Source organism: Mesoplodon mirus (assembly GCF_964341445.2).
Source record: "Mesoplodon mirus genome assembly, chromosome: 2".
NCBI classification, from domain to species: Eukaryota; Metazoa; Chordata; class Mammalia; order Artiodactyla; family Ziphiidae; genus Mesoplodon; species Mesoplodon mirus.
Genome location: NC_138977.1, coordinates 8,727,352 through 8,751,082, shown reverse-complemented (window position 1 = coordinate 8,751,082; position 23,731 = coordinate 8,727,352). Strand labels below are relative to the sequence as shown.

General features: G+C 37.0%; 1 protein-coding gene across 8 annotated transcripts in view; it reads right to left on the bottom strand.

Annotated features, from left to right (window-relative positions):
* SLC10A7 (solute carrier family 10 member 7) overlaps positions 1-23,731 on the bottom strand; it is a 252,926-nt gene that overhangs the window by 218,147 nt on the left and 11,048 nt on the right. For 7 of the 8 annotated variants that reach the window (XM_082636696.1, XM_082636694.1, XM_082636698.1 and 4 more), the window contains exons 3-4: positions 20,291-20,427; positions 14,669-14,744 (exon numbers count right to left, since the gene is read on the bottom strand). In XM_082636696.1, the coding sequence (XP_082492822.1) occupies positions 14,669-14,744; positions 20,291-20,427 (213 nt within the window). Of the gene's footprint in view, positions 1-14,026; positions 14,529-14,668; positions 14,745-20,290; positions 20,428-23,731 lie in introns of those variants that run through there. The other variant, XM_082636700.1, reaches the window with a different exon arrangement.

Genomic DNA, 23,731 nt, shown 5'->3' with positions numbered 1-23,731 from the left:
TTCATTCCCTTCCAAGCACTAGAAATCTTGTATTTCCTTCTAGGCATTATGCCAGCCATTTTGGAGACTGCCACCATGTAAGTGGCTATGACTGCTGATACTTAGACAAAGCAGAACAGGTGTGAATAACGGAGAAAAGTAGAAATATTACAAGAGACAGCCAATTATGTATCCTGATTTTTTACAAAAATTTATGATTTTTCTATAGAAGTTTATTTAACATAAAGCAAAGTAAAACTAGGTATCAGATATTACTTTAATAAGACATTTAAATCAAGACACTGATAGGGCTAGATTTAAAGTCCTTCAAGAATATTAATCTATTCAAATATATTTACTGTGGCCCCAATACATGCCAAAGGCTGCACCAGACACAGAGAACACAACTGTGAATAAGAAATACACATTCCCTGTCATCTCATGACAACAGTGAGATACACAGGCATTTACAATACTCTGTGCTATTTGTGCCTTGATGGGGTCAGTACCACAGAGCCCTGGTAGAGAGATGGGAAAGCTTCCTCAAAGGAGGCTTGCAGTCAAGTGGGAAAGTCAATACCTATACAACTTCTTAATGTTTTACCTAACTCCCTTTTTTTTTTTTTTTTTTTCTAACTACTGGCTTTTTGGTCTACTTGTGGATCAACCCTTATTTTTCTTACCGAAGTAGTTCAGGCACTAAGCCATGTGTAGATGGAGAGATTTTAGTACCATGGGTCCTATCTACCTCCAGTGTTAACTGAGAGTCTAGTACTGAAGGGGAGACAAGGAGCACAGGCATTGAAAGAGAAGCGCCTTGCTCTTCCTCTTTTGCGCTACATAACCCTGGGCAAGTTTCTTTCTTTCTTTCTTTCTTTCTTTTTTTTTGGCCTCTCCCGTTGCGGAGCACAGGCTCCGGACGCGCAGGCTCAGCGGCCATGGCTCACGGGCCAAGCCGCTCCGCGGCATGTGGGATCCTCCCGGACCGCGGCACGAACCCGTGTCCCCTGCATCGGCAGGCGGACTCTCAACCACTGCGCCACCAGGGAAGCCCCTGGGCAAGTTTCTTAATCTCTTTTTGCGTCAGTGTTCTCATCTATAAAATGGAGATAATAATAATAATAGTAGTACCTAGCTCAAAAGGTTGTTAAAAGGCTTGAAGGAGTTAATATATAATATAAAGCACCGAGAACAAGGACTGACACATATCGTGAGCTATAAACGCACTGGGATGCTATTATTTTGATGGCAAGACCTTACTGTGATTGCAGTTCTCTCTTGCTGTACGGGTCAGCAGCTAAATAAATCAACTTAGGGCAGAGGAATTGCCCACAAAAGTTAAGAATGCTTCCCGGCTTTGTGCGTTGTTGCCGTCCTGTGTCATTCCTTTGTCCTGCTGTGCCCTTATTTTCTTTGCCAGGTCAGAAATTGGGAAAGCGTAGAAAAATGTTAGCAGTTCTTCACATGTCTAAGAGGCTTTGTAAAACCTGAGGTCAAGCTTCTTCCAACCAGTAAAAGGCTCCTTTAACTAAACACACAAGCTTCTACCTCAATTAACTTCCTTCCTCTTTCTATATTGACAATCAATTTATAATGAATTGTGCCTGAAGTTGTAAAACTTCATCAACCACAGGCAAATTGTTTCTTGAAGTAGGTTCTTTTTTTTTACCCTCAGAAGTATTTCAAACACAACTTGAAAATAAAAATTTTTTCAAGAGAGCTACATAATCCTCCAACAAAAATTTCATTTTTGATTATCCATAAAGAGATAACGATATCAAACCAACAGAATTCATGTGTCTCTTTATAAACTACTTGAGCATGGTAGATCTGCTTTAATTTTAATGTCAGCTTCCATTTTTCATATGAAAATGTGACTATCTCACATTTAACAGCAAGTGTGCAAGCACACAGCAGAATAATTGGTAATTAAAACTATCTGGGAACTGGAAACATCAAATGTTGGAGGAACTAAAAGAATAACGCATGTCAGCAACTCCATTGCATAAATGCAATGAGTGTCTACGATGGCTTATTTTGACAAGGACTTAACATAAACTCAAACAAGAATTAAGGCATATCAGTCCCCGCTGTCCTTGATAAGGAGGGCCACAAAAGTTGAAAAGCGTTTTTCACAGGCTAACTCATGATGCACTTTAAAAAAAGATTAGTATGTATAAATATATAAATACACTTTGCCTCATACAGTTTCTCAGAATTAAAGTACCATGGTTTTCAGAATTAAAACCAGTATCTGGTTTTCAGAATTAAAGTACCATGATGTCCCTATCTGAAAAACTATACCATTATCAAACATGAACTTAATGAACTTGTAATAAGACTGGAAGTTTGTAATAACACTGTCTCTGAGTCCAGATCTAAAGGACTTTAATGAGAAACACTATGGAGCATAAACTCTGAAAACTTCCCATAAATAAGCACTCTTAATGGGATCTAAAATGTACGTGCATCAATGAGAAAATATGTCTAATCTAGATAGAACATTGTTCAATTCTATCCCACTTTATTCTGGCACAGTAAATACAAAAAGATACTTGAAGGAGAGATTGAGAACATATACTTATGAAAATTACTGCAATGTAAGTGACCTCACGTTGTTCTGAACAACTCTGCTGGGACCAGTACATGACTAAGAGTCATACAAAGCTAGAGTCATTCTCCAGCTTCCCCAATCCTTTGCCATTTTTATTATGGATACTCTTGTACTGCATTAAAGGGATACAAAGAAAAGCAGTTCCTGCCAAGAAAAGTCAAAAATTGATTAAAGAGCCAAATACATGCAAAAGTATCTGATTAAGGGTACAAAAACAGTCTCTCCTGTGGAAGGAAAAAAAAGATTAATATTTCTGCCTGGGCATCTGCAAGGCTTCTTACAAGGGAAATGATTATTTGAGCTGGGCCTTTGACTGATGGGCAGGACTTCCACCAGCAGATACTGGAAGATGAGGAGGTCTCTATTATAGAGCAGACTAGTCAAGTGAACTGATCACAAGCAGCAGAAGACTTCCTCAGAAACACAAAGTTCTCACTCTGGTCTGAGGGCCAACGTCAAAGGGACTGTCTGCAAGTAAGAGGAGGCCAGGAATCTCCTTGAGAATAGACCAAAGGCTAGAAAATCTGTCCAGAGGATCAGAGGAACTGACTCAGGAGGAAATACAGGTGGCATGTTTCCACTCCAGTTTAGGGTTGCATTTTTCAAACTGTAGTTCCCAAACCAATTAGTAAATTGGCATTTATTTTACAAAATGAAAGAAAGTGAAGTAAAAGGAAGGGAAGGAAAGGAGAAAGGTGGAGGAGGAGGGGGAGGGGAAGAAGACAAGAGAGGAGAGGAGAGAGTGAATTACACATAGAGTAACTTTTCAGTTTCTAGCTGTGGATTGTGTTTTTTTTTAAAAATGGAAATCACTCATTTAAAGGGCCCTTCAGGTCTAATATCTTGGCACTTGATTAGAATGCAGCTCAGTCTCACTCAATATATTCAGACCATTAGATTGGGTCTAAGTGTTCTTGGTCATGAATAATTGACTTAAAAAATCTTACTGCACTAAGCAAGATGTTCTCATTAGATACTTAGAAGACACAGTCTGACATCTTCATAAAGCAAGTAAAGTTTAAAAGAGTCATTTCCAAAGTTCATAGCAAGGCAGTAAAGATTATGCTTGTTTCCTTTAGACTGACAGATACTAAGCATCTTCATATGAAAGATACATGGATAATGTAATTCTCTTTTATGAAGCGGATAATCTCATAGGGAGAATAAATTGAGAAAGCACAAAGATCTACAATTAACACAATAAAGTAGATCATATTTCACGAAGAAGTAAACAGCTTAAAATGACAGATTACCTCCTCTCATTTATATAAGTCCTTATATATTTTTTCCCAAAGTATACTCATCTAAAACAACCCTGCCTACATACAACTGATTAAAAAGCTGAAAAAGAGACTACCCAAGATCACAGAGCTAGTTAGCGATGGGGCCAAGAGAAGAAACTAAGTCTTCTCAGATTTAATTTATTAGTATTACCATAATTCCATGGTTTAACAAATTATTGAGAATACATCTCCTTTTTCAATAGTAACAACTTTATAAACACATACAAATATATATGTAACTGGCATGTAGTCAATGCACCGATAAGCCAAAGAACCTAAAAAAGTTACTTGCCCAGAATTTGGAAATGAAGGTATAAATAATCAAATTCTCTATAATGAGATACAACAAATGTGAACATTAATCAAATAAAATTAACTAAGAAAAAAGTTATGAGTGTGTTGTTGTTTAGACTAGTGTTTCCTCAAAATCACTAATGGACCCAGGGTACCTCCCTAAAAAAGGAAGTTTGATTATTAAAATGTAACTAATAGAAATAAACCAAATTATTGAAAAATATTTTATGTTAGTCATAATATATGCAGACAATCTGACACTGAAAAAGAATTAGATAACAAATGTCCAATGTTTATGAAGAATTGTTCAAAGGACACATGGTACCTGATTGTTTCTGTGGTCTGTTTGTTTGTTAGTTACAGTGGAACCCGGGGTGGTTTTCCAGGCATTACAGTTTAGAGGAAACATCCTGCAGGTCTGTTCAGTCCTCTTTATCTGGTTCTAAATTCCCAAAGCAATTTTTCCATAAGTAACTTGACTTCCCATGCCCTTTAGTTCCCAGAGGGGGTAATCTCAGATATCTGACATGAATATTCCATGTTATGGTAAGAAATATTTATACAAAAATGTTGAGGATCTATAATACAAACTACTAAACTGGGATTACCCAGTTTGTTAAATTTATTTAGACACCTGCCATCTTGTAAATTTATTTAAACCCCAACCTTCTTATATTGCAATTTACTGTTTATGTTTTATATCACTTACTCAACTGAAAATTCTATGAAGGTATGATATATAGGAAGCTATAGTAAGTACTCAACATATATTTTTGAATGAATGGAGTAAATGAATAGACTTAGATCAAACTTTGAGGAAGCAATGATAATGACTCAGAAAACTAGGTGATTTCATCAGTGACAAACCTGTACAATGAGGATAACGCTGATGCTTGCTTGATACGTGCCCTCACAATTTATAAGTACTTCTGCATATGACTTCATGAGATCCTTGTAAGCAATTCTATGAAATAAGGATGCAAACACTATTGATCCTCAGATGAGAAAACCAAGGCTCAGAAAGGTTCAGGGCTTACCTGATGACCACTCAGACCACTAGGTGAGTAATGGCAAAAGCAGGAATCAAACACCTGCTTTGATTTCCTGGCAAGTGTATCCTTTGCTAAAAGGTCAGGTGGCCTAGCAGCTCAGGTGTGATGCTGCACCCAGCATGTTAAGCTGGTGTTGTTTAAATACTTATCACCCAAGATCAGGACTTGTCCTTATGTCTGAGGCAGAGTTAGACCCAAAGGTGGGGGTCAAATGACTTCAGCTACAGAAAGAAGGGCTCAGAAACAGGAATCTGGCGATGCTGAACAAGGTCTTTCAAGATGAAGTCCCTGGAAGACACTCCCATTCAGATGGGAAAGGAGCCAGGTAAGAAGAAAAGGAGTGATGAGAAACATAGGAAGAAAATTAGGAGAGAAGAGGGTCAGAGAAGCAAAAGGAAGTTGGAAGCAAGTAGACGTGATGTCACAGGTTGAAGTCAGGTCATGAAGGATGAGAACTGGACACTGGATTTGGTGAACAGACATCACTGCCAACCACTGAGAGGACCCATGTGGTTGGAGTGGTAGAAATAGAAGACAATTTGAGAGGCTTTAAGGGGTTAAATAAGAGAATTCTAAGTTACACACAAAAATCTGGGGAAATCTAGGCATGTTTCAAGCCAGTTTTATAGCAGCTTCAAACAAACCCAGTTCACTCTTTTGAGGGCTCCTAAGAATGCTAACCCAATCCAGATAATGAGACTAAAGTTAAAAGGTAGAAATGGAAGACTAGTAGGGATATGGAATTTCTTGCTGCTATGACTTCCTTTCTTTCATCTGTCAAAGAGGAAAAACTGTTACCATTTCTCTGAGAGCACAGGAGGCTGGAGGGTAGGAAGTACACATAGGCCAGCTTGCAAGAGGGCTCAACTCTGACAGCCTTTTCAGGCTGTACAAGATTGCTCCAGGAGGCCAGTAAACTCCCACTGCAAGCAAAAGCAGTGACCAAGCCCATTTAACAGGAGAGAAATGCAAGGCACACAAAAGTCCAGTGATGGCTGAAGCTGAGACAGTGACTGACAGATCAGATTTCCTTCTCACTTCAAGTCCTCTCTCTGCTGATCAGATCTACTCTAAATGCCTTTATAAATGTTTCAGTGAATCTTATCTTCATGCATTGGATTAGCAAGATCAACTCCCCACTGATAATGCAAAATAACCCTGAAATGGTTCATGCCTTGCTGATCAGCCAGAAATTGAACTTTCCGTCTTCATTTGTACTGTGATGATCTTGATCTTTCACCTCTAGCAAAAATCTTCTCATAGCTATAATTTTAAAGTTCGTAATGAGTGCTTCATTTGCTTTCCAAGCAGATAGAACACCTTTTTTAAATACACTCAGACTGCCATGACCTTCGTCAATGACTTAAAGAGTTCACCACATGTAATAATTTTCTTTGCTCGGGAGACATTCTTAAGTTTTCTTTGAAGAGATTTGGGCAATAACTCCATCGATGAAATTAAGCGCACATGCACACACACACATTTTCAACTTGTCACCTTTCTACCATACCTGAAATCAAAACTTTTCCTTAAAATGTACTTGGAATTCTGCATGACTACCAAAGGGCTCTAAAATCCTTCAGACTGTTAACTAAAACACAATAAAAACATCAGCTAAATCTATTTACACTAAAAGCAACACACCATCTTAACTCTAGACTAAGCAAGAGGACAGCTTAATGCCTACAGGAAGCAACCACAGTCTACATCCCCAAATGGAACTTCTGGCTACCCTACACAGCTGAATGAGACTGAACTCACTTGGGGTACATTTTGGTTTTTTCCTACACTAAGAAAGAAAAACAATGATTTTAATGACATGGGCCAATGTAAAGCCATTCTACTCTGTTTTGCCTACTTTTGTGAGGTTTTTAATATGAAATAGAGGTTTTGAATAGTGTAACATGACACTGAATGTAGGCTTCTTGAAGGCAGGCCCCAGATCTTACTCTCCATTTTTATTCCTTATGGTAAAAGGCAGCGTCTACGTAAAGTGGGTGCTAAACTACTGTTGACTAGCACATTCTATTTCTAAAGCTGGATGGTGGGCACAGTGGTATTTATTATTATGCTTTAAAATGGATATATGTGTGTTTTTTGTAGATATGATATTTCATGATTTTAAAAAAAGAGGGAGAATCCTGAGGCCCATCCACTACACATTCTAATTCAATAGGTCTAAAGTGGAGATAAGGGATTTTTTTTTTTTCTAATCACCCCAGGTAATGCAGATGTGGGCGATCTATAGAATTCACTTTGAGAAAAAAAACAAAAAATAAATAAATAAACAGACCAACATAAATAACATGCCTGTTATCAGTACACTGCTATTAGTGGTGAAGGTGTTTTACTTTCCTGGTTCAAATTATCAGGCTCAGACTTAAACACAGAGAACATAGTATTTAGCATAAAATATTACTCTCAGATATGTCTGGAAATTCCTTCCTAACTTGCTCTGATTTTCCTCTATTATAATTCTTAATGCTTTTGCTTTCCTTTTCTTTTTTCCTTCAGGTATTTTAAGATAGAAATCCTTAATTACATTTCCCTCCTACTTGGTTTATTGCCCAGACTCACAAAATTTTACAAAGTTATTCAGCTTCGCAATTTTACTTGGAAATTAAGACCTCATATTTACTTCATATTTTGAGGAAGGGCTTTTAGCTGAATCCTTCCATATCTCAGTTTGCAAAAAAAGAAATAGAGGTAAAAGGAGATAGTGCATCTTTTCCCAAACCCTACCTCTCTTGCTTTTTCATTAAACAACAGTATAATTGTCAAACGAAATAAAAATACCTCTATAACAACAACACAAAAACCACATGATACCTTCTCTCCAAACTAAGGGAAATAATTTTCCAGTTTTTTTTTTTAAAGAAACGCCTTTTATAAAAGAAATCCCTGTGGTAGTTACTATAAGGCAGAAGTTACTTGAATTTAAGTACAATGATTTTCTTAGCAAATCTCATAAAGTTTAAAACCTACGTAAGGCTTTTGGGGAAAAAAATCATGTCTTTTACCACCTAACTTTACATTTGGAACAGACCTGTATACAGTTTTAAACAAAAAAATATGTGTTTATACTATGTCTCCCATGTTAGAATAAAAAACATTTTGACCTATCTTCTTTTTTATACTAAGCAATGTAATTAGGACAGACAGACACACACACACACACACACACACACACACACACACACACTACCATTATCACCACCAATCAGACCATGTCAACATCACACACTACAATCCTGCAGGTTTGAAAAATTGCATTTAAAACACTGGAATGAATAAATAACAATCACAAAAAAGAACCTAACCAAGTTTCCAATACTTAATTGAAAGTAGTTTAAAATTTAAAAGCCACGAAATAAGACTGCCAGTCAGCTATACCCTTAAACATTCTCACTTTAATACCTAAAGGATATGCTGGCATTCCAGTGTACATGCATTGTTATGCACATACATTGAGTTCCCTCTGCTGCTAAAAATGATTATAAATTTTAATTGGCTCACTGAAACAAAAACAATCTAAGTTATAAAAACAGAAATTGTCTTTTAACTCTAACAAAAAGTAAAATGGCTATTCTCACCAAAGTACAAGATGTGAGTTTAAGGGATGCAATAACTTTCAATCCATGACAAAAACCTTTCAGTAACCAACAGTTTTACGGAAAAAAGCATTTACAATGAGAGGTATATAAGTAACAGAAAAAAAAAATTCCTTCTAAGTTATACGACAACTTTACAAAACAAAAATGAAGAGAATCATTTCAAATGACACTATTGTTTCTACATATGTCCCCAAAATCATTAAATACAAATATGCTACACAGTCGCACATTTTAACACATGAAAGCATATGCTAAACATGTGTACAGGTATTAAAAGATGTATATATAAGTATTTGAGAGCATAAACTCAATGTCCATAAGTTTAATAACACAAAATCTGGAAAGAAAAAAAGTTTTCTTACATGTATAAACACTGCAAAGAATGGTCAGCTGGAAAGAACAGAGTAACATGGAAATGTGCCCCAGTCATTTTCCCCCCATGCTAAGATCCATGTGGGTACATAGCCGCTGTGTGTGAGACAGAGCAGACAACCACGGTGAAGTAGAATCGAAACCTTCACCTAATGGCACCTGACGCTGCACTCAGCTTTTGGATCTTTTCATTTACATGCACCCAAAAATTCATTTTCTATCCTTAGATTTTTCCAATATATGATACAAAAGATTAATCTTCCCTTACTTTTATTTCAACAAAAGCCTATATTCGGTTACCTTATAACAGTACTTTAGAAAACCATGAAACTTAAAATTATCTAATATTTTTACCTACAGATCATTTTCTTCCATAATCTGACATAAATATAAAATAGTCTATTCACAGCACATCGGAAGACATGACCAAAATGGACTTTGAAAGCTTCATTTCTGAAGCTCAATGTTCAATGTTTATGAAAAATTGTGTCTTATTCCCCAGGACTTCAAAAATGCTTGACAGGGCTTCCCTGGTGGCATAGTGGTTAAGAATCCACCTGCCAATGCAGGGGACACGGGTTCAAGCCCTAGTGCGGGAAGATCCCACATGCTGCGGAGCAACTAAGCCCATGTGCCACAACTACTGAGCCTGCACTCCAGAGCCTGTGAGCCACAACTACTGAGCCCACGTGCCTAGAGCCTGTGCTCCGCAACAAGAGAAGCCACCACAGTGACAAGCCTGCACACCACAACAAAGAGTAGCCCCCGCTCACCGCAACTAAAGAAAGCCCGTGCACAGCAACGAAGACCCAACGCAGCCAAAAATAAAAATAAATAGATCAAATTTTTTAAAAAATGACAATCATGAAGCTGCACAATATAAACATTTAAAGAACTAGACCAATGATGCTAGAAAACAAAGGAGATGTTCATAAATTCAGCATTATTAACATGCAACACTAATGTAAATAATTTAAATATCTACTGGGGAATGAACATGTAGATACAATTTCAAATGTTATACGTTAATGTCAAGAAAATGAGTGAACTTTGAACTTCTGCCAAAAGTCATTTGAGAAAGAAAAGTTTTTTTAAGGGAATCACATTAGAAAGAAAGAGATAAATGACACCTTTAAACCAATTACCATTAGTCTCAGATATACCACAGGAGACCCTTTCCTCAAATTCTTTCAAGGCAATAGAAAGATAATCAGAGCAGGTGCTAATCCAAGACTCCAATAACTTCTCTACCTCACTAATTATGTGGCAACTGTAAGAATTACTTGGCATACTGAAATGCTGGTTAAATCCAACTATCTGCCAATTCCATTCCTACACCGAGAAGTTAAATGTGGCTTAGAGAAAACACACATCCATGATGCCTGGCTTCACTTTAAATGCATGGCTTGATTTCAGCTGGGTCCTTGGTGCTGCCTGGCAATGCTACCATCTTCTCCAGATGACTCACTCTCCCCATCTACACGGCAATTCCACATTTTCTCCTCTCATCTCGAACATTAATAGCACTTACCCCCATCATCACTCTCTGCTGCTGACAAAAAATGAAAGTCACCAGAAAAAACTCCCAAGTGTACCCCTTCTACCCATCTACGTGGATCTATAGCCAAGAACTCTGCCTTCCCTCCTGTTATTATGAACAAATGGTCCAAGCTCCTGCTGAAGTTCATCCAACCCAATACCATACCATTGTCTCCCACTTGATCAAATAAACTACTCCAGCACTCTCTCTTAAATCCACAGCTTGCTCTCTACGATTTTCATCATGATAAAAATACACTGTCCTTTCTGCATTAAAAAAAAAAAATCTTGACCCCGCATCCCTCTCGAAACATAGTCCCAATTCTCTATTCCCTTTTATCACAAAGGACCTCATAACAATGGTCTAGACCTCCTGTCTCTAATTCTTCTCTTCCTGTTTTCCTTGAACCCACTCTACAAGCTTTCGCCCCTACGCTCTACCAAAACCACCCTGGTCAAGGTTACCAGTAACCTCCACGTACCTTAATTCAATGGTCAATTCTCGGAATTCATCTTACACAACTCACATCAGCAGAATTTGGTACCGCTTATCATACCCTCCTCCTTCAAACCCCTTCTTCACCTGGCTTCCAGGATACCATGCTCTCTTGTTTTTTCTTCAGTCTCACTAACTATACTCTCTGTTGCCTTTGCTGGTTATTCCTCATTGTCCTGACCTCTTAATGTTGGAGGGTTCCCAGACTCAGTCCTTGAACCTCTGCTCTTTTCTATCTATGCTCTCTCCCTAAGGAATCTCATCCTCAATCTTGGCTTTAAATACAATTTATTCACTGATGACTCCCTAATTTATGGCTCCAGGTTTAGGCCACTCCCTCAACTCTCAACTCCTGTATCTCTAATTGCTCACTGACATTTTCGTTTGGATATGTAATAGGCATCTTGACACATCAAAAAAATAAGCTCTTGATCTTTACCATATGGCTGACATTACAAGTGTTCATCAACGTCCAGCTCCCCTCCCCTTCAGGGCACAGGAATGACAACCCATGATAAGGCCACATGACTTGTTCTGGCCAATGTAATGTGAGCAGAAGTGCCACATATCATTTCCAGCCTGGACATGATAAGCCCATTGTGATTCTCCAATCTCTCTCTTTCCGCGCTGTGGCAACTGAAAATGTTTTGTGTTCCATCCAGATGGTGTACTTCAAGACATGGAGCCTCCACCAACCAGGCTTCCTTAGTGATGGCAAAGACCTTCCCACTGACCAACATGGAACAGGTACCATTAGCAAGAAATAAACTTATATGCTTAACAAGCCATTGAGATTTTGGAGTTCTTAGTTATCACAGTATAGCCTTGCCTACCCAGACTAAATACCCCCCAAAAGTGGCTTTCACATAGTAGTCTTTTCCATCTCAGCAAACTCCATCTTTTTAGCTGCTCAGTCAAAAGCCCTGAAGTCATTCTTGACCCCTTTCTTTCTCTCATACCCCACATCCAATTCATCAGCATACCCTGTGCCTTCAAAATACATACAGAATCCAACCACCCTTTACTTTTTCCACTACCATTCTGCTCTTCAAAAGACAGTGATAAGAAAATGAAAAGACAAACACAAACTGGGAGAAAACACTTTAAAAGCACATAGATAAAATGAAGGGCTTGTATCCAGAATATATAAAACTCTCCAAGCTCATCAATAAGAAAACAAAACACCCAATTTTTAAAAAAACAAAATTTTAATAGACATTTCCCCAAGAAAGGCATGGATAGCAAATAAACACATGGAAAGATAAGAATGCTCACCACCATTAGTCACTGGAAAATGCAAATTAAATTAAAACCACAATGAGATACAACTACATACATATTAGAATGTCTAAAATTAAAAAGAATGACAATACCAAGTATTGATGAGATGTAGAACACAGCAATTCTCATATATTGCTATTTAAAATGGAAAATGATACAACCACTTTGGAAAATATTTTTGCAATTTCTAAAAACTTAAACATACACTGGTGGTAAAAGAAGAGTGTTTATATATTGACAGACATGATCTACTCCAGAAGCTGTTTATAGATGACTTATATTTATTGGTGATTCTTCCCTTGGCTGAAAGGTGCTAAAACATACACCTATTAGATGATCCAGCCATTCCATTCCTAAGTATTCTCAAAAGAAAGAAAGTATATGTCCACTTAAAGATTTGTACACAAATGTTCATAGCCCAAAAGTGGAAACTGACCAAATGTCCATCACCAAGTGAATGGATAATCAAATTGTGGCATATCCATACAAAATACTACTATTCAGCAATAAAAAGGACTGAATTACTAATACACACAATATAGATGAATCTCAAAATAATTATGCTGAGTAAGAGAAGAAAAGGAAAAAAAAAGAGTACACACTGTATGATTCCATTACAGTAAGTCCCCTGCATACAAACGAGTTCCATTCCAAGAGCACATTTGTAAGTCCATTTGTTCGTGAGTCCAACAAAGTTAGCCTAGGTCCCCAACTAACACAATCAGCTATATAGTACTGTACTGTAATAGGTTTATGATACTTTTCACACAAATAGTACATAAAAAACAAACACAAAAAATAAAGAAAACATTTTTAATCTTACACTACAGTACCTTGAAAAGTACAATAGTACAGTACAACAGCTGGCATACAGGGGTTGACATCGAGTAAACAGGCAAGAAGAGTTACTGACTGGAGGAGGGAGAGGAGGTGGGAGAGGATAGAGCTGAAGGATCTTCAGCAATAGGAGACGGAGGGCAAGCGGCAATTTCACTCATGCCTGACATCGATGGAACGCACGTTCGCATCTTTGAAAGTTCGCAACTTGAAGGTTCGTATGTAGGGGACTTACTGTATATAAAACTCTAGAAAATGCAAACATCTATAGTAACAGAAAACAGATCAGAAGTTGCCTGGGGAAGACGACAGGAGGGAGGGATTACACAGTGGTACAAGGAAACTTTTGAGGGTGATGAACATGTTCATTATCTCAGTTGTGTTGATGGTTTCCCAATGTATACATATGTCAAAATGTTAAATTGTTTAAATTTGTTCAGTTTATTGTATGTCGATGATACTTCAATAAACTTTTTTTTAAAAGGAATATAGCAGGTACTGAATAAAGTGAATAAAGATGAAAACAGATGCAAAGAAAGCAAAATCCTAAGAACAAATTGCAGTGGGAACATTTATATCCTCCCTCATTCTATAGTATTGTTTTCTGAATGATAAAATATTAGTGGAAAAGGAGGAATAAGCTACTACAAAGCAGAGTCCCTCAGTATAAAGTCGTAGGGTCTTTCAGCCAAGAAAAACCACCTATAAGTAGCTCCCGAAATGGACAACTGCCATCCCAATATACAAGCACTCTTCTTTGGCCACAGTTTCCTAGTAGTTGAATAATTTCTTTGAACTCATCTTAGAAACCTGGCCTAATTTCTCCTTTTTTATATCATTTTCATTTGCCATTAAACTTATATTGACCATTTTTCCATGAATTTAGTTTGCTACAATTCTTTTAAGAACTAAGGAGTGGCTGTGTCAGGTGTCCTCAGTTGATGAGTCTCGGATGTAAAAGTCCCTTGCCTTGGATTCACTGTCTTCTGTCTCCTCATTTCCCACTGAGGTAGAAAAATCACCATCTCTATTTCATTCACCTCCCTTGCTCTTCTCTTTGAAATCCTAAATTCCACTCATTATTGTCAATTTTAGCATCATCCGAAACATGAATTCACCCACTTCTTTCATAAGCTGCTATGGTTATGTGTTTTCTGTGACATGACTCTGTCCTAAAATATAGAATAGAATAGAATAGAATAGAATAGAATAGAATAGAATAGAATAGAATAAAATAAAATAAAATAAATATAAAATAAGAGCATAGCACCCACTTATATTTAAACAAAGTTAGCCCTGTGACTTACCTCGTTTCCACCAACTGCCTTGGTTAAAATCACTGCAGAAGACACAGGCGGAGGCATGCAACCTACTGTCTGCAACCTGAAAAAGAAAAAAATAAGCAACTATAAGTAGGCTTTTGTTTTCAATTATAAATAGTTTTCACTACATTCATTCTAAAATAGCAGAGCTGAGTAAATGAAAATAGGAGAATGTTTACTGATGCACATGCCCTTTTGAGTTTAGACAATTCTATATGAGGCAGCGTGGCTTAATAGAAGCTCTCACTCCATTCCACAGACTTGGGTGATTTTATTTTTTAAATTATTTAAGCTCTTATACAATTCAAAAAACAGTCAGGTTATGGTAAGTGTAGTCATTGAAAGATAACCAAAATGGTTAATCATTTGGTAAGTGTATATAGTCAGTTATTTTCAGGTATCTTTTCCTTACATTTTTTATAGGAAGGTTTTTGGCAAAAATAAAACTTTAAAACGTCTTGCAGATTCTTTTCCACAAAACAGCAATTCTCAAACTTTCATCTCATAAAAGACATTTTCATGCTGTTGTAATATCATTATAAAAATAGGCATGACACAATCATGTACTTCTTAGATTCAGACCCTATAGTAAATTCTAGTGTCTATTCTAAATTTGGTTTTTATTAAACTATGTGTATGCTCCCAAGATCGTGACAAGAATTCTATTCTCTTAGTTTAGAATAGAAAACACATTGCATGACAAGCAAATGAAATTATGAGTAGTAAATCCAAGTATTAAAGATAAAAAACATTCCTCAGCATTCATACAGAATATATATTCTGGGGACAAAGCCCAACTAAAGTGGAAAGTTTATACAAGGAATCAAAGACACAGAGTATCTGACTAATATTTTGAATGTAGGATCACAGGTCATTTTTATTCACTTTTGTAATAATATATTGTCTAATCTTTATGCAATGAATTTATATTGGCTCTGAAGTAAGAAAAAATAAAAATAAAAAGTTTTCATTAATTTTTGACTGAAAACTTAAGAAAACAACCTTATAGGGAACTTCCAGTTCAATTCACTTTAACATGGTCTTCTTTTAAGGTCTGTTTTCCCAAGTGATGCTGAAGTAGTCTGTCTGATTATGAATTCCCAATCTCTGAGCCTTCCTTGTAATCATTACCATCAACATCACTAATATTACTGAGATTTTACCATCTGAAGTAGATACTGTTCTAGACACTTTACTCTTTATTCCTCACAAGTATTTAAGATAAATACTATTATTATTCTCATTTTTACGAAAACTGAAGTTAAGACAGGAGTTAAATATATGACCAAACTCACAAAATCACCTAGCTTTGCTTAAACTTTTATTCTGTAATCCAGGGCCGAAGCCTTACCAAGGCTTACCCCTCCAGGCTCTCTGCCTTCTGGTTTCTCTACCACCAATACAAGGAACAGGTCCTCTTAGGTATTTTCAACCTAACTTTTTCAATCTTTCCCTCTCATCTGGCCTCTTCCCCTCCATGTACAAAGAAGGAGAGTTCTCCATATCTTAAAAAAAAAATCTCTAAGATATATACTGAATACATATACTTTCTACAGGTAGGACACTACACAAGGGTATAAAAAAAAAGTATAAGACATCATTCCTGCCTTCAAGGAGGCAGAATATTCAACACACAAATGTAGATAACTAACCTCAAAATTAGTATTGTTGCCTCCTCAGGATGTAATAATACTTTTTCCACTGTGGTTCACTGTTGTGCTCTACCTCCAAGACCCCAAAGCTCATTCTCTCTTCACTCCCCTGGAATCTGACTTATGCCCCTTCTAGTAAAAGCAGTAACCTTGGGCTTCCCTGGTGGTGCACTGGTTGAGAGTCTGCCTGCCAATGCAGGGGACACGGGTTTGTGCCCCAGTCCGGGAAAATCCCACATGCCGCGAGCGGCTGGGCCCGTGAGCCATGGCCGCTGAGCCTGCACGTCCAGAGCCTGTGCTCTGCAACGGGAGAGGCCACAACAGTGAGAGGCCCGTGTACCGCAAAAAAAAAAAAAAAAAAAAAAAAAGGCAGTAACCTTATAAGTAACCAGCAATCTCCCAATCACCAAATCCAACATCTTTTTCCCTATATTCATTCTCCTTACCTCCTTGCTTCTCAAAGCACTCTATTCTCTTGGTTGCCATAGTACAGTATCATTCTAATTTATCTCCTGTCTTTTAAACCAGCCCATTCAAGTTTTTTCCTGTCTTCTTCTCAATCTTATTTGCAAAACTGAATCTATATGAATACTTACAAATTTCTATTGCTAACCCTAACCTCCATTCCCAAACCCGTAGCTGCCTATGACTGCCACCATACACAAAACATATCTAATGTTGAATTTATGTATTTTCTAAGAAATCAATTTTGCCTCCCAATTAACCTATTTCTTCCAATGGGACAGTTTTTTTTCCTAATGATCCAGTCTGAAACTTTGGAGTTAAGTGGAGCTCCACTCACTCTTAACAAACCAAACAATCGCCACAACCAACTTTCCATTCTTTTCCATGACTATTGTCATCACCCACCTTCAGATGCTTTTCACCCAAGTCTGGACATTTCTAAATGCCTACTCAGTGCTCTCTCTACCTTCACTCTTTCCCTTTAACACAGCAAGGTAAGGAGTGTGTGCTCAGAATACATTTATCTCAGTGATTTAAACAGGACCTTGATGTAGAAGTCGGCAATTCCCTCCAGTTAACATACTAAGTGTGTACTCTCAAATTGGGAGGGGAAGGGAGAAAAAGTGAGTGAGGAAGAGCTTTCTCTATCCTGAGCTGAAAATTGTATGCTTCTTTTTATTTAGCATACTGTGATTACAAACTCTACTCTGCTCTGTTTATATACCCAGGACAATACTATCAGACAACCTTCTTTAATGACCATTTTCTACCATGTTGTTCTCTTGTTTAGCACATTTAAGAACTCTGCATCACCTACAGATTCAAACTCAAACTCCTCAGCCCAGTAGTTCCAGTCTTGCAACTTGGCCTTAAGGGAACTTTTTATCTTTGTCTCCCTCATGTTTGAATTCTCTTCTTTAGGAGTACACAAGCCCTGCTGAACTTCCTCCCCTTTAACTGATTACACCACTTATCTAACAAATCATATGCTGCCCCATTTTACTGGTTACCATTTTATATATATGTATATATATCCTACATATCCAACTAAATTGGAAGTTCCCTGAATACAATGAAAATGAGTTAATATCTCCCAATTTCTTGAGTGCTCTCTACAGGGCAGATGCTTGGTAAATACTGGTTCTTTATATGCATCATATCTTGTTGCTCTAAAATGAAGTCATCACATTTATGTAGCATTTTATGCTTTCTGGTGAAATTTTATATTCATTCTCTCAAACTCGATCTGACCAAAACAGCACTCTTGATTTCCTGCTCTCGTCCCAACCTATTTCTCCCCCAGCTAAGAAAACAATGCTGCCAATCAGCCAGTGGCTCATACCCCAAATCCAGACTCCTCCCTGTCCTCTCTCCACAACCTATCCACCCATGGATACTGAGAGCTCTAATTTTAAAATATGTCCTCCATACATCCATTTCTTTCTTCTGAGCTGCTCCCTCATCACACTAGCCTCCAAGCTGGTCTCCTAGCTTTCTCTCAGGCTCTTCTACTATCTGTTCTTCATACAGGAACTAGAAGAATCATTTGCAAACATAAATCAGAACCATATTACTCTCTCATTTAAATCCCTCCTGTAGCTTCCTGCAGAGCTCAAAATAAAAACTGAATGCTTTACAAGCCTACAAGGCTCTGCATGACCAGGATCCTATCCATCTTTCCAACCCCAAGTCACATTATTTGTCCTCTATTATCATCAGGCTTTGGCCATCACTGTCACTTTCTTGACCCTAGAATACACCAGGCTTGTTCCAGTCCTTACATATTTTGTTTCCTTTACCTAGAACATTCTGCCCCCAGAACTCTGCAGTCTAAATTAATCACCAGCCTGTCCTCTCAACCATTCATATCACACAGTTTTACTTCAGATCACTTATCTCTACCTTGATCATCTATTTACTTATTTATTGACAATCACACCTAGAGTGTCCTTGACGTGCAAAACTAACTTGCCCATTTTGTTCACTGTTGTTTCTCCAATACCTATGATAATTCCTGGCATATAGAAGGAGCTGAATAAATGACTTGAATAAATTAATGAGTAAGTGATCTCAATTAATATCCCCACAGCATTACTAAGCAGGCAATAAAAGTATGATTATCCTCACTTCATACACAGGGAAATTGAGGTTCAAGACTATTCAATGACTTTCCTAAAAGTCACATAGCAACTTAGGGACAAGGTCAGAGTGCAGTATTTAGGCTTTAAGTTCAGTGTTATAGTTGTTATACCATGATGCTAAAATGTGGTTAGTTTTAAACCACTTCAAATAATTTTTAAAAATCATTAAATCCTTTTAACAAACATGGCAACATTTTTAATGGGAGAAAAGATTCTAATAAAAATCTATTGTTCTATTTACAACCGTCAGGACATGGAAACAACCTAAGTATCCATAGACAGATGAATGGATAAAGAAGATGTGGCACATATATACAATGGAATACTACTCAGCCATAAAAAGAAACAAAATTGAGTTATTTGTAGTGAGATGGATGGACCTAGAGACTGTCATACAGAGTGAAGTAAGTCAGAAAGAGAAAAACAAATACCGTATGCTAACACATACATATGGAATCGAAAAAAAAATGGTTCTGAAGAAACTAGGGCCAGGACAGGAATAAAGATGCAGCTGTAGAGAATGGACTTGAGGACACGAGGAGGGGGAAGGGTAAGCTGGGACGAAGTGAGAGAGTGGCATGGACATATATACACTACCAAATGTAAAATAGCTAGCTAGTGGGAAGCAGCCACATAGCACAGGGAGATTAGCTCGGTGTTTTGTGACCACCTAGAGAGGTGGGATAGGGAGGGTGGGAGGGAGACACAAGAGGGAGGAGATATGGGGATATATGTATACGTATAGCTGATTCACTTTGCTTTACAGCAGAAACTAACACACCATTGTAAAGCAAGTATACTCCAATAAAGATGTTAAAAAAATAAATTAAAAAATAACATGAAAAAAATAACATGAAAAAAAATCTATTGCTAATTCAATTATCCTATCAATCATAAAACAGAACAAGGGAAAAAGTAAATGTTTGTCCCCTCTATATGTTTTTCTTTCCTATGCATTTTAAAAACACATATTATAGTCAGCCAGTATCTGCATACATTTGGTAAGATATAGAACACAAAAGTTAAAGCACCCAGTTGACAGCCTACATTACACACATGCACACAGACCTTACATCCTGTAGTGCCTTCCATTTTTCTCCCAACAGAAAATTGTCTCTCCTAGAAGCTTATCATTTAGCAAGAGTGTATATTTTAAGATTCTTGTTATAAAATTCTTTAATGAAGTTCCTTGGTGAAACATTATCACTTTAAAGAATAATAATAATGTTAAAAGTGTTTTTATTTCCTTATATGACACAGAAGCCCTTTTGTGTATAGTTGCCACAGAAATAATAATGTTACTAAAGATACCCCATTAAAAGTGGACCCTTCAAAATATTTGAACATACCCTTTTAAAAGCCATTCATTGATGGGTGTGATTGACAAAAGCTGAAGAAGAAGCCATATTGCTGCTGGGAAGAATGCAAGTGTAAAGATCTGAATAAAAAGATGTAGTTTTATATGCACCAAAGCACTTGTCAGCTCCTGTGAAAATGAAGGACACAAAATAACAAAGGTAAGAAAACTATTTCTGAAGACAGACTGCTACCAAAACAACATCACATGAATTAGGTATTTTTTAATTGAGATATAATTGACATATAACATTATATTAATTTTAGGTATACAACATGAAGATTCATTGTGTATACTGCAAAATGATCACCACAATAAGTCTAGTTAATATCCATCAATGTGGAGTTATTTCAGAGCTAAAATTTTTACCTATAAGCATATGCGTAAGAGACAGACTTTAAGAAAAAAGTTGTTAAAAAAAAAGTTGTTCATGATAATTATAAAGTATTTTTCTATAAAATTTCTGATGCATTCTAATTTCTTTCAAATACAGTATACCCCAACAATTCAGATTTGTAAAACCCTGGAACAGGACTAAGCTAACTACCTTTACACTAGTATAGATTTCAGAATTGTTGACACTGCAAACAAACATGTATGTTTAACTATCTAAAACAAAATCTTGTTTAAAAATTTTGGCAGGGGGCTTCCCTGGTGGCGCAGTGGTTGAGAGTCCGCCTGCCGATGCAGGGGACACGGGTTCGTGCCCCGATCCTGGAAGATCCCACATGCCGCGGAGCGGCTGGGCCCGCGGGCCATGGCCGCGGAGCCTGTGTGTCCGGAGCCTGTGCTCCGCAACGGGAGAGGCCACAGCAGTGAGAGGCCCGCGTACAGCAAAAAAAAAAAAAAAAAAAAAAAAAAAAAAAATTTTGGCAGGACCTAGAATTTTAATTAAATTTGATAATTAACCTCTATTCATTACACCAGACCTAGCAAGGCCTCAATTTGGCAAGATGTTACTAAATCTACACACAAATCATAATTTTTAAAAATGTCTTCCCCAACAATATTCTACAACTCAAAAGGGCTTTTTTCCCCAAAATCTACTCACTAGATTTCTTTATTAACATTTACTGAATAGCAGCTCTGTGCCATGCTCTGAGCTTGCCACTTTATGTATGTTATCTCATTTAATCCTGACAACAACCCAGTTAGGAAGATATTATTATCCCTATTGTACTGATGAGGAAATTGAGATTGAGAGTGAAGCTCAGAATCAAACCCATTTCTGGCATTCTATCAAACCCACTCACTCCTGCTTCTCTCACCATGTCACACCGCTGCCCCAGGAGAGAAAAGATTTGCATGAATCATGACACACCAGGCACATATTGTAAGTCTCACAGCTAAAAAAGGATACTAGGTAAACTTTCGGATTTCAATATGTACAAACCAACAAGCGCTTACATTTGAATTTCTTTGAGTTATGTGGTTATTCAGCAAAAATAAAACAAATTCAGAAAGTAGTAGAATATAAAACATGCAGGCAGTCATTAAACACATTCAAAGTTGCCAGAGATTCACTGGTTTATAAACATAGCACTGTCATGTCCCCCACCTCCCTTAGTTCAAGTAAGTCATGAACTAGCCTCAGAGACATTAGCCAAAATTCATGGTGTAATAAACAGTAGGTTAATGCAGACTCATTCACTGGTCACCACTTTCTGCAATCTGTCTCATCAGCTCCCACCATTAATCTCCCTTCATGTTACACAGCAGTTCCAGTTTAATCACAATACGTCCCTAATGGCATCTATGGAACTTCTGGAAATCTGGGTCTAATGCAGGACAACTGGGAAACACTGTGCAGACTGGAAGCCACACTGGGTCCATGGATCAGAGCTAACATAAAAGGAACCATCTTTACAGTGAACCAGAAATTGCACCCCAGAGAAAACTTGAGCACCAGCAGTTCCAAGAATTCTCAGCAGTCTTGAAACCAAATCTCACTCAAATACACTCAGAGGCATTCTTAAATACCAAATAAATATCAGTGGGTTTTTTATTTTCAAAAAATGAAAATAAAATGATTAGCCAGAAGGCAGTAACAAAGGCATTTGCATACACTTCTCATAGGAATATAAAATGCTGTAACTCTTCTGAAAAGAAATTTGGGAGAATATCTCAAGGACTATAATAGGATTCATACTCTTGGACCCCGAAATTTTATGTCTAGGCATTTCTCCTAAGGATATAAAAAGTGGTTACAAGCATTTATATATAGAATTGGTTGATAGCCACAGCATTATCTATTACAGTAAAATCTGGAAACAACTTATATGTCCAAAAGTGAGGAAATAACTGAATAACTTAAGGTAGCAACAGAGTGTTAAGAGCTATTAGAAACTATGTTAAAACTGTGTAGACAAGGATGTAGAAGTCCAGGGTCTCTCCCTAGTTAACCAACAGGTGTCTCATTGGCACAGCCTACGTAGACCAACCTAGCAACTCATTCCTTCAGGCGGCAAACACTTACCCAGCACCTGCCTCCTTTCTAGGTACTTGGACTAACTCTCACAACTCAAACTTCACATATCATCTGACCCAGCAATCCTACTTCGAGGAATTAATCCTTCATACATATTCCCACATGTAGGAAATGACATATTTTGCGGTTATCCTTTGCAGAATGTTTATAATAGCAAAACCCCATAAGTTACCTAAATGCCATTCAAGAGAAGATGAGGAAAATATATCAAGACACATTCAAAAATGGAATCTTTTTCAGCATCCAAAAAGAAACAGGGAGTTTTTTATGTGTTGATATGAAACAACCTCCAAGATATGTGTTTTGAGTAAAATAAGGTAAGGTGGCAAACGGTATAAAACACCACAGTTTGACAGGGGCGGGGGGTGATACACATATGTATGTTTTGCATAGAATATCTCCAGAAAGATACACAGGAACTGTTAACATTGGTTGCCTCCAGAGATGAGAACTGAATATTTAGTAGAGGGGTAAAAAGAAGACTTCTCATCGTATATACTTTTGTACCTTTTGATTTATGTTCATAAAAGTAAATAAAATATAAATTCTTATTTTCAAATATGAAGAAAAATTAAATGAAATATATTACATGGAAAATTACTATTATACACTGTCACGTATTAAAAATAAAATTGTCTGTGTATATTTATGCAAGTATGTGTATACATATACACACATATATACATATATACAATTTTTTAATATTTTATTGTTAAAGTAGTCTCTATATAAAAAATACATTTAGGGAAAAAAGGGCTAAAATACACACAAATGTTAATAGCAGTTATTTTTATTCTTTCTAATCTTTCTACATGGGGTAAGAGTACTTTGGTAATCATGAAAAAAGTTATAAAAAATAACAACTAGTTAGAAAACACTAGTTGATCTGAAAAATGACAGTAGAAGCAACTGATATTGTATCAAAATAATGGAACAGTAAAGAAC